Genomic DNA, 10375 nt, shown 5'->3' with positions numbered 1-10375 from the left:
TGTTATTCACGGCATATATTTGCTCATTTCGCAGCTGACTTTACGATTTACAGTATGATCAAAAACTTTTTTTTAAATTAACGGACAAAAATTCATGCGCGAGCGGATGTCATCCATATAATCAAATTAACAATGAAAGGAAATATCCGCTTAAACGTTTGAGATTCTTGACTGTCTTCCTACATATACTCTGTTTGCTACTGTAGACATTAGCAACAGCATTAGCACAGAAAGAATTGGACCCAAAACTCCTGGAAAGTCTTCCATCGCTTTTGTGACGTGATGTTATCCATATAATCCAATCAACATGGCCTTTACTATAAATACGCAATATCGTCGACGCGTCATTCTCTCTTCAGTTCTCTGTGGCTGCCGTAACGATGAGGTTCCCTGTCCCGGCTCTAGTGCTGCTCCTGTGCGGCCTGCCCCACGCCCTGGGCACGTCCTGCAAACTTCTCCGGCCCACCAACACGGACGGGGCGGAGATGGGCCTGATCATCGTGCCGGGCGCCTACATCAAGGGCACGGCGTACCAGCCGCTAGCACAGACCATTCAGGACCTCTCCCCGCACAAGTGAGTTATTGTGGGTTCTAGCCTGGTATCCAGTCTTACGTGGTAGGGGCGGGTTCTCCTCGGGGCTGAAGGAGCTCTTCCCCGCCCGCCTGAGCTAGGTTTCCCGGTGGGTATTTCACGAGAGATTGATTAGCCCTACCACGTGTTGGGGCAAATACTAAAGCATTCTATCTCTATTTATAGCGTAACGGGTCGGCCTGTTGTACTGGGCGGGGGGAAGCAATTAAGGCCCCCGAAGACACAGCCTGCCTGAACACCCCAACAGCCCCAATCACGTATATATAAGACTGGATACCAGGCTATGTAGGGTCGTTCGTGTGGCATAACGGTAGAGTGTTCGTCTCAGAACCAAGTGATCCCTCTATAATTTTGAAACATTCGGCTATTGCAGCAGAACAGCCGGTGTTAAAATTTTAAAAGTTTAAAAATTTGAGTGCAGCGTTATTGTAGCGTTTTATGTTGATGAATAAAAAAAGTGGTAACATAGCATATGGTCTATATACATGTACGTACTACCAGTCAATCCTTACAGGCCGAACTGTAGCTAGCTAACGAATTTTCAAACCATCTTTATTTTTGTATCTTTTAATGCTTAAGTTATATATTCCGTACGCAATGTTAGACCAATACGTCAAACGAAACGGCAACTGAATTCGGGACCCTTATGAGGGAACCCTACAACGTTGTATCGTTAGAGGTGACGAATAAAACCACCAGAATTATTATACTCAACTCAGCATCGAAACAGGAAGGCATAACCGCACATCCCTTGAGCAAACTGAGAAATTTTGCCAATTTTGTACAGCATGTATAGCTTAAACAAGGTAGAAGATGAAGTCCACTTTTTCGTAGATTGTAGTAATGATGGGAATAATCTGTTTGAATATATTACAAGAAAGTTTCCTTATTTCCAATCCCTGACTAATGTTGAAAATTCATCTTTCTTATGCGATTTGATCATCCTAAATCAAACAAAACACATTTCAAATTATATTTTTAACATCACAAAGAAACGAGAAGCCGAACCTTTGTATTAGGCCATAATTTCTTGGTTAACGGATTTTTCTAAAACAGGCCTAGGCATCCTATTATGGCCCAAAATGGTACGATAGGAGCTATGAAGTCAACTCACCAGGCCGGTTCAAAATTTAAACAATGAATTTTGAACTTTTAATGATACCATTGCATTGAACGATGGAATAACTGTAACAACTAGGATATCTAAGGCCAACTAAGGGCTGTTTTCAACTGTTCAGGGCAAAATATGAGCATTTTTGCAGTTGATTCTGAATTTTTATTTTTATTTGCAAATCAGAAAAAAATGAAGCGGGCGAATCCGTTAACCAAGAAATTAAATTGGTGTGGCCTTAGCCGGTAGCTTTAGAGCAGATGTAGTTATTATCAGAAGTCCTGTTTGTACTACAATTATACCTTTTTATCTGTTTACCTGTACCTTATATATAAGGAATGTGTACAATAAAGGTTATCTTTATACATGTATATTAATTATATCTTACTCCGTAGACTGTGGGTTGGCCTGACGGACGGGTACGTGACAGATCTGCCCAACCCGCTGGAGCTGTCCTCCGCCATCCAGGCGTGTAAACAGGCCATCGTGCAGGACGGCATGAAGACTGATGTGTTCTTCATCGGCGCACATTCTCTTGGAGGTGAGTCAAACCAAACTTGTCTAAGACGACCCCGAGTAGCTTGACTAAATCGCGTTCCTGGCGACCGCCCGCCCAAAATGGGGTGGAGCTACATGCTATACATAGGGATATATATATCAAAGACTGTATGGATATTAGACACTCCTCCAACGATTGTGTAAGTTGATATCTCATACTAGCCACCCACTTTTGTATTAGGTTAGCCTTATGAATATGTAGTTGATATGTATGTACTTACTTAAGTTAGTAGATGCCATACTTTGTACCCTGTACAACTGCTGCGCAATAAAGTTATTATTAACTCCAGGCCGAGAGCATCTGTAAACACAGGCTAGACCCCGAGGAAAAAACTGATCTTTTTAGACAAGTGGGCGTCTTACACAATAAACATGACAACAGGCTAGGACAAGACTGATAGGCGCCATTTTACATAGCGCGAAGGTTGAACAAATGACTAAACACACAATGTATATATGACGAATAATAGACTCTTCATTTCCATTTCTTCCCATTTTCTTGTTTTCTTTGGATCAATGATTTTGGCATCCTGCGACATTAATTTCTTTTTCCATTTTTTTTTTTTGCAATTTAGACATACATTTGCTCATTTGACAGCTAGTATGTACGATTTACAGTATAGTCGAAAACTTTTTTTGTCGAAACGGACGAAAATACATGCGCTAGCGGATGTCATCTATCCCAAGTATTTTTCTCAGCGCGTTTTTGTTGTTGTTGATCTTGTTGATCCTGCCTGCGGATGATTGATTGATTTTGTAGATAAAGACACACAGTAATATACCATTGTACTCCAGTCATCTAACCTAGTGCATTTGGATCATGTGGGGCATGAATAAAGTTCATTGTCAATCGACATTTATTTCCTTGGTAGGAACGTTCCTGCAGATGTACCTGTCTGACAACCCCCGCCAGGCGAAGGGCATGTTACTGTGGGGGTCGTACCTGACCAGCTCCTACCCCATGTCGACCTTCCCCGTCCCCGTACTCACACTCAACGGCGATCTGGACGGTCTGGTCAGACTGGGGTACTCCTGGAAAAAGTACAGGTCAGCTTTCTTTATTTTTTTATTTACCACATTTGTGGAAGGTTTGACATAACAGGTGACTATCACCTCTTCAAAGATGTCAAATTCTAGCCTGGATGCCAGACCCAAAGCACACTGGACACAAAATATCTCAGTGTGCACACTGAGATATTTTGTGTCCAGTGTGCTTTGGGTCTGGCATCCAGGCTAGTCAAATCCGAGACCAGACTGTAAGGTTTGAACCACTCACACCGGGAAGGTCCCCTACTCTTTTCGATAAGCGTGGTGGGTTCTTTAACGTGCGTGGAAAGTGGCTCTCCCAAACAAGGGACCTCCATTTAACAACCTATCCGAGGGACGTCCCTAACCGAAGCTAGGTACTGATTTTCACCCGAGTGAAGTGAAGAAAGTCGTGTAAAGTGCCTTTGCAAAGGGCACAAGATCGGTGATAAGGTGGGGTTCAAACTCGAGACCTCTTGGTTCTGAGACGAAGACGCTACCGCTACGCCACACGACTTAGAACCAAGAGGTACCGAGTTCGAGTCCTGACATGCCACCGATCTTGTGTCCTTGGCAAAGGCACTTTACACTTACAGTCCTCACTTAACTCAAGTGAAAATGAGTATTGTCGACCTGTCCTGGAAGTTACTGTGTAAGTCATCAAATGTTGGAATATGAAAAAAAAACATTTAATTTGAAAAGACTAACTGTACTAAGTTGTACCAAGATGTTTAAGAGCGTCGTCAGAGAAAGAATTTATTTCAAAATCTCTGTATTTCTGTATAAAGTGTTTCATATTGATAATCGTAAGTTACCAATTTTCTTGACTGTGCATGTAACACGTATTTTATCCTATTTCGTTTTCTTCACAGGGAGTTTGTAGCCATGGACGGCAACTTTTCCACTGCGTATGTGTACCAGAAACCGGTGGTCGTTGTACCTGGATTGAACCACGGACACGTAAGTATGGCCGTTATGGTGATCTTGTATTCGTCTCGGTCGCTTTTGACAGGAAACATCGAATACAATTTTATACAGTTAAGTCCATGTTGATTTGATTATATGGATGGCATCCACGCGCGCACGAATTTTCGTCAATTTAAAAAAATAGTTTCAACCATATACTGTAAATGGTACAAAGCAGCTGCAAAATGAGCAAAGATATGCCGTAAATTGCAAAAAACTTAGTACTGGAAAACGATGTCGTAGAATGCCAACATCAGTTTCAAGTCTAAGGAAAAGAAGAAAATGTGAAGAACTGAAAATAAGGAGTACTACCATACTATGTGTGTTTAGTCATGATTGTTCAACCTTCCTGACCACGTAGATTGCATAATAATAACTTCTTTGCCACACCTTTTTTTATTCGCACGCTCGCATCAGTTTTTGGGTTCCCAGAGGATGTCATCCGTATAATTAAATCAACATGGCCAAGGCCACACAATGGACCGATTGTTAAGCCCCGCTCACCTTCGTCAAAACATAGAAATGGAAATATTTGACGGACATGCAGCCACTCTCTCATTGGTCATACCGCTAATTGCCATTCTCTCATTGGTTGAACTTTTAATTGTGATGGGCATTTTGGATCGGTCTATGGCTATGCCTACTGGAATGAGCTGTGTATTGACTCCAGATCGCGTCCGGACCGATGCCTTCAAACGTGCTGAACATGGACCTTCCCGCCGAGATGACCATGGAGCAGGCGCACAGGCTGATAGCCAACTCTTCCGTCAACTTCATGGTGGCCAACAGTCCCAACAACACAGCGGCCATGCAGGCGGCAGCGGTTAAACACCTGCGGACTCAGATGTAAGTAGAATGTTTACTATGTAGTAAGTAGAAAGTCCAACTTCTGACCGCTAAAGTGTAAGAGTGTAAGAGAGCTAATCTCAACGCAAATCTTTTGGTGGCGGTATCCACTGGCCAGGCAGTTACCATTTCGGCACTCATGTAAATGTCTGCGGCAAATGCATCTTCGCAGCCACCAAAAGATCTGTTTGGGGATATTATAAGAGGGCGCCAAATACAGGGTGGCGTCGATCATGTCAAAGGTGCGAAAATTTGCACTTATGATAGGGCGATCCTTGAAAAGCACTGTATGGGGGTTTTGAGTACTGCATTTTGTACATGGGGTTTTTCAAAAACACTTCATATTGAAAAGCACTACATGGGAGCTTTGCGAATACGTGTTACTGAAAAGCACTTGGGGCTTTTGAAAAATGTGAAACGACACTGCGTGGTAGTTTTAATGTTACGGAAGATGCACAAGTTACTTAAGTACCATTGACGTAATACTTGTATTCCCGTTGTGGAACAGGAATGTCACGGGAAGGATTCTGGCCCCTTTCGACATCGTCTCCGCTCTCGACTATGACGGTAAGACCTCGCCCTGGGTCACCACAGCCCAGCAGAGCATCATCGGAGCTCCGGCAGCGTTACAGAGCAAGCTCACGGTCAAGACCAAAGTCGTCGACAACATCCTACAACTGGGAGACAACAAACCCAAAGTAGAGAAGGAAGGAGACATGGTGACTGTACAGACCTACACGAAGCTGGACTATCCGCTGAACCCCATCGACAACTCGGAGCCGTACGTGTCCACAAACATGCTGTCCACTAAGATGAAGAGGCAGTCAGCGGTAGTGCAGGAGCTGGGTCCGGGAGACTACAACAGTCCAATCACGTGTAAGGACTTGAACCAGGTGTGTACACACATTCACGACATTTCCCCGATCTGTTCCCGAACACCAACCGACCAGGTTCAGGTGACGTTCTGGAGCGTTCTGACCAGATTTAGACCACGCCTACCTTTCTGTACGAATCGAAACGAATTTGAGTTAAGTTGGAGTCAAATTTAACCCCTGAACACGCCCAAAACACCAAATCCTGGATGGATGGTTGGTGTTTTCCTGACTTACGGTCGAAAACCAGCCAACTATGATCGAACCTCAATGTTTTAAACATTTTGAAACATTTGGCAGCCGAACCGTAGCCGAATTCGCCAAACGCCAGCCGACTTTGCGCCGACTCCTAATCATGGTCCCCGGGCGTTCGGCTAGCGTTCGACAGACGGGCTTTAGCTTGAGGAATGAGTCTAGAAAAGAAATGTACATACTTACCGAAAATAGAACTGTTCAAACATATCATGACATCTAAGCACTACGATGTAAATGAAAAACTATGTAAATTTCTCCACACGTTTCAAAAAAGAGAGAATAGGTCCTGTAGATAGATCCTGTGGATAGAGACGTAGCACAGAAACGTAACACTTGTTTTTTCCATATCAGTACCCAGGTTATCTAACTTAGTGCATTTGGCCCATGTAGGGTGTGAATATGCAATAAAGTTCATTGTCATTGTCATTATATCCAGATCCTTTTGTCTTTTTTCCAGATGGCTTTCCAGATTGCTTCCACCGCAGCGTCCAACACCGCCATGACCAGGTACCAGCAGAAGGGTCACCACCTGACGTTCGCGGATGACGAGATGAAGAGTACGGGGTCAGGCTGGCTGTCAGGAGGGCTCACGTTTGAGGACCAGGGGGATGGAACAGTTAAGGTGGGTGTTCCTTTGTACCTAATGTTCCAGCTGATTCAGCATGTGCAACTGAGACAGCTAAACTTTATGGGAAACATGAGAATACACATGTATGCCCTCTACCAGCCCTCTCACGGCAGACGCAGATGAGGACGACAGCCTACCTCCTACTTTCAATATTTGCAGCAATTTTGGGAAGACGACTACAACCGTCGGCGAAGCAGATAGCCAATCTTGCTAGCGACAAGGGGAAGTGGAGCTGAGCGATGATGATGAATGTTCCAATAACTGTTTGCAATCGTTCTGGTAAATGCATTGTGATATAAAGTGCATTGATTAAAAAAATGACAACACAGGCTATAACTCTTGAAATTAAACACTTGAAAGTTTTTTTTTTCTCACAACCACAATTGTTACCTAGTAGATCTCATTTTGCCTTGGCAAAATCGGCTGACAAGTTGTAATGATTTTATTTTATTTATTTCATCTTATAAACACCTGGGTAGCCTCTACAGCATAAGATTGCTGATTTTCAAGAGGGCCCAGGGTCACAAACAAATATAACATAACATAAAGCAAATTGTATAAAAGTAAATTATACAATCAAGTAACAAACGTTAACAGAAATCAGTATAGCTGAAAATCAGTATAACTGAAAAGTTAACATATATAAACATATAAACAACTGAACAAAAATGTACAAATCATTAAATCAGTGGAGGTCAGAGGTCTGTTTAACAGCTGCCTTGAAGCGTTTCAGGGTTGGGATCTGTCTTATGTCTGCCGGCAGTTTGTTGAAAGAACTTGCACCTGTGTAAGCAAATGTTCGCTGACCTCAAATGATAGCAAATGAAATTGTGGTTGTGAGAAGAGAATCTTTACTTTTAGATGTTTCTAAGGCGTTTAACCTCCATTGACTGCATTCACCACAAACCTATAGCTAAAGCCATACCTTTACTTTGGATACGTTATTATACATGTTTTGTCCATTATCTGCCATTACAACATTGATTTTGCAAGCAGCTTGTTTAAACGTTAAAACAAACACACACAAGACATACAAATTACGTACGAATCATTACGGCTAATATTTACATTCTCTGCTACAGCTATACTGTATTATCATATAGCCGGGTGACGTTGACCAATCAGAAGGCTCCATCCCACATTCCTTATGACGTCGTAATGTCACAAATAGTCAAAACCGGGTCATTATTCATCCCAGTCCATACATTGAACAACCCAATAATCACCCCATATGACCTCAGGTGACCCAAATAGAACACGATTCTGTTCTTAAACATCCAAAAATAACTTTGCAATGACCTCGGGTGACTCCCATAAGAATACCTGTTCCCTGCCTTTGACCCAGATAGAACACGACCCTCCCCCAGTGACCTCAGGTGACTCCAGATGGAACTATGTGTTATACAGGAACGTGTCACTCTTACTGTGTAAGTTTTGATAGGCTATATGATAGTAGCATTAATGGCCCGCCCTTTCTCGTTGAATATGGTGGCTTCATGAGGTGGTTATAGCAACTGAAAAGGCTTTATCACACCCATTAACCCTTAATTGTACCATGCCCTACAGGTGACGAGCCCGGCCCTGGTGACGGGTCTGGACGCGTGCACGTGGTTCGGGTTTGACGGGATGCACTACTGTAACAGTATAGTGTATAATTGTATTGTACGGCTGCCCTACAGGTGACGAGCCCGGCCCTGGTGACGGGTCTGGACGCGTGGTTCGGGTTTGACGGGATGCACTACTGTAACAGTATAGTGTATAATTGTATTGTACGGCTGCCCTACAGGTGACGAGCCCGGCCCTGGTGACGGGTCTGGACGCGTGGTTCGGGTTTGACGGGATGCACTACTGTAAGCTGCTGTCTCCGTTCCGCGCGCTGGAGTACATCTACACGGACAGTCTGCGTCATGTGTCATAAATATGACTTCCTTCACACCCAATCACTTACACTGTAAGGCCACACCAATTTAATTTGTTGGTTCTCGGATTCGTCTCTTCATTTTTTTCTGATTTGCAAAAAAAAAAAAAAAAACATTCTGGTTCTGAATCAACTAAAAAATGGTCATATTTTGCCCCTAGCAGTCGCGGAAAGTCCTTCCTAGTTGTTACAGTATTTCCATCTATGAATGCAGTGGTTTTCATTGTTTAAAATATTAACCCAGCCTTTTGTGTTCACTTCATGGCTCCTACGGTAGCATTTGGGACTATAATAGGATGCCTAGACATGTTTTTATTTTTTTCACCCTGTCACTTCATATTTTTTCTAAAAAAATCCGAGAACCAACAAATTAAATTGGTGTGGCCTAATACTGATTAAGATAAATATAAAATCTATTAGAATTCAATTTGAAACTTTTGGGATTGAAAACCCCCATAGAAGGATACTTTTCTTCTTTGAAACATTAACCGTTTAAACATATCTTTGCTATACACTTTTAGTCCATCTGAAGTGATACTAAGCATTGAGAAATTATATTTCGTATTTCATCCTATATGTTGTGTTAAACTTACTGAGATCCTTAATAAAAAAAATCACTACACAATGTTCAAGTTTTTTTTAAACCGCTGCAATGTATTCTTGTATTCACACCATCTCGCCACTGGTTTTTGCTAGTATGTAAATATGTCAATATGAACAGGATAAGACAGTAGTACAGTTAAAAATGAAGTACATTTTAAGATATATAGCAGAGCATATCTAAGTACAACTAAAAAAAATCAATGTGTTTCTTCTTCAAAAAAGGCTGTAACATTGCAATCAGAGATGGTTTGGTCAACAGAATTATGAATCTATAGGTACAGTTACTTACTGTACTGTAATGTAGCAGCATATAATGTTAAGCAAATAAAACACATCATTTAGCATCGACGATTGTAATAATAAGAGAGGCTTTGCCCCATTTTTAAGATACATTGCAGAACAAAGTATTACTAAAAGAATTAGTGTGTTTCTTGAAACATTCCCACCAGATATTATCTAGACAATGGGATACTAGTAATTAACTGTTGCAGCATACAATTAAAACAAATCCATTGAGGCATACCCATCATTTTGCATCTACAATAACTAAAAAGGCTTTGCCCAATTACTAATTAGAATTCATAACTTGACATTGATATAGATATAGAGCAACATGACATTAAAAAGCTGTCTCAGACAGCAATTTTTGCCTTCAATTCTGACTTCAGAGTAAAAGCAGTATATACAGAATACAGGCATAAAGATTAAAACCGTTCCCACTACATTCCTTTAAATGGTTTGATATCTAAGGTAAAATAGTTTGATGCTGTTAAACAGCAATCAACTTTTTAAAATTTGTGAAATTTACCATTTAGCCTAAATGTAATACTTTTGGGTACTGATAAAAAGAAATTTACAGTTCAAATTCATCTACCATGCAACATCTTAGGAAAATCTTTTAGAGAAGTATCAATATACAATACAGATCATGTACATGCAAAGGTAAAAGACTTACACCGAAGGCTTACATGCCATAGAAACAGCCAGATGAACTGATTGT

The 10375-nt window shown here is 41.6% G+C and overlaps 1 protein-coding gene across 1 annotated transcript; it reads left to right on the top strand.

The window, feature by feature from the left end:
• The first annotated feature begins 347 nt into the window (after window positions 1-347).
• LOC109472096 lies at window positions 348-8856 on the top strand. The gene is made up of 8 exons (XM_019771668.1): window positions 348-574; window positions 2099-2244; window positions 3134-3308; window positions 4160-4247; window positions 4924-5099; window positions 5608-5992; window positions 6684-6848; window positions 8641-8856. Exons 1-8 carry the CDS (start codon window positions 381-383, stop codon window positions 8770-8772), a joined length of 1461 nt encoding a protein of 486 aa, XP_019627227.1. The 5' UTR covers window positions 348-380; the 3' UTR covers window positions 8773-8856.
• Window positions 8857-10375: the final 1519 nt, after the last annotated feature.

The sequence above is a fragment of the Branchiostoma belcheri genome, unplaced genomic scaffold, assembly GCF_001625305.1.
Source record: "Branchiostoma belcheri isolate BF01 breed outbred unplaced genomic scaffold, Haploidv18h27 scaffold266, whole genome shotgun sequence".
NCBI classification, from domain to species: domain Eukaryota; kingdom Metazoa; phylum Chordata; class Leptocardii; order Amphioxiformes; family Branchiostomatidae; genus Branchiostoma; species Branchiostoma belcheri.
The sequence above is the reverse complement of the archived record's forward strand: the minus strand, read 5'-3'. Positions and strand labels throughout refer to the sequence as shown.

Coding starts and splice junctions, on each gene's coding strand:
- LOC109472096 (XM_019771668.1), top strand. CDS start 381: ATGAGGTTCCCTGTCCCGGCTCTAGTGCTGCTCCTGTGCGGCCTGCCC. Junction 5,100..5,607: donor AAACACCTGCGGACTCAGAT/GTAAGTAGAATG, acceptor GTTGTGGAACAG/GAATGTCACGGGAAGGATTC. Junction 6,849..8,640: donor AGGGGGATGGAACAGTTAAG/GTGGGTGTTCCT, acceptor GCTGCCCTACAG/GTGACGAGCCCGGCCCTGGT.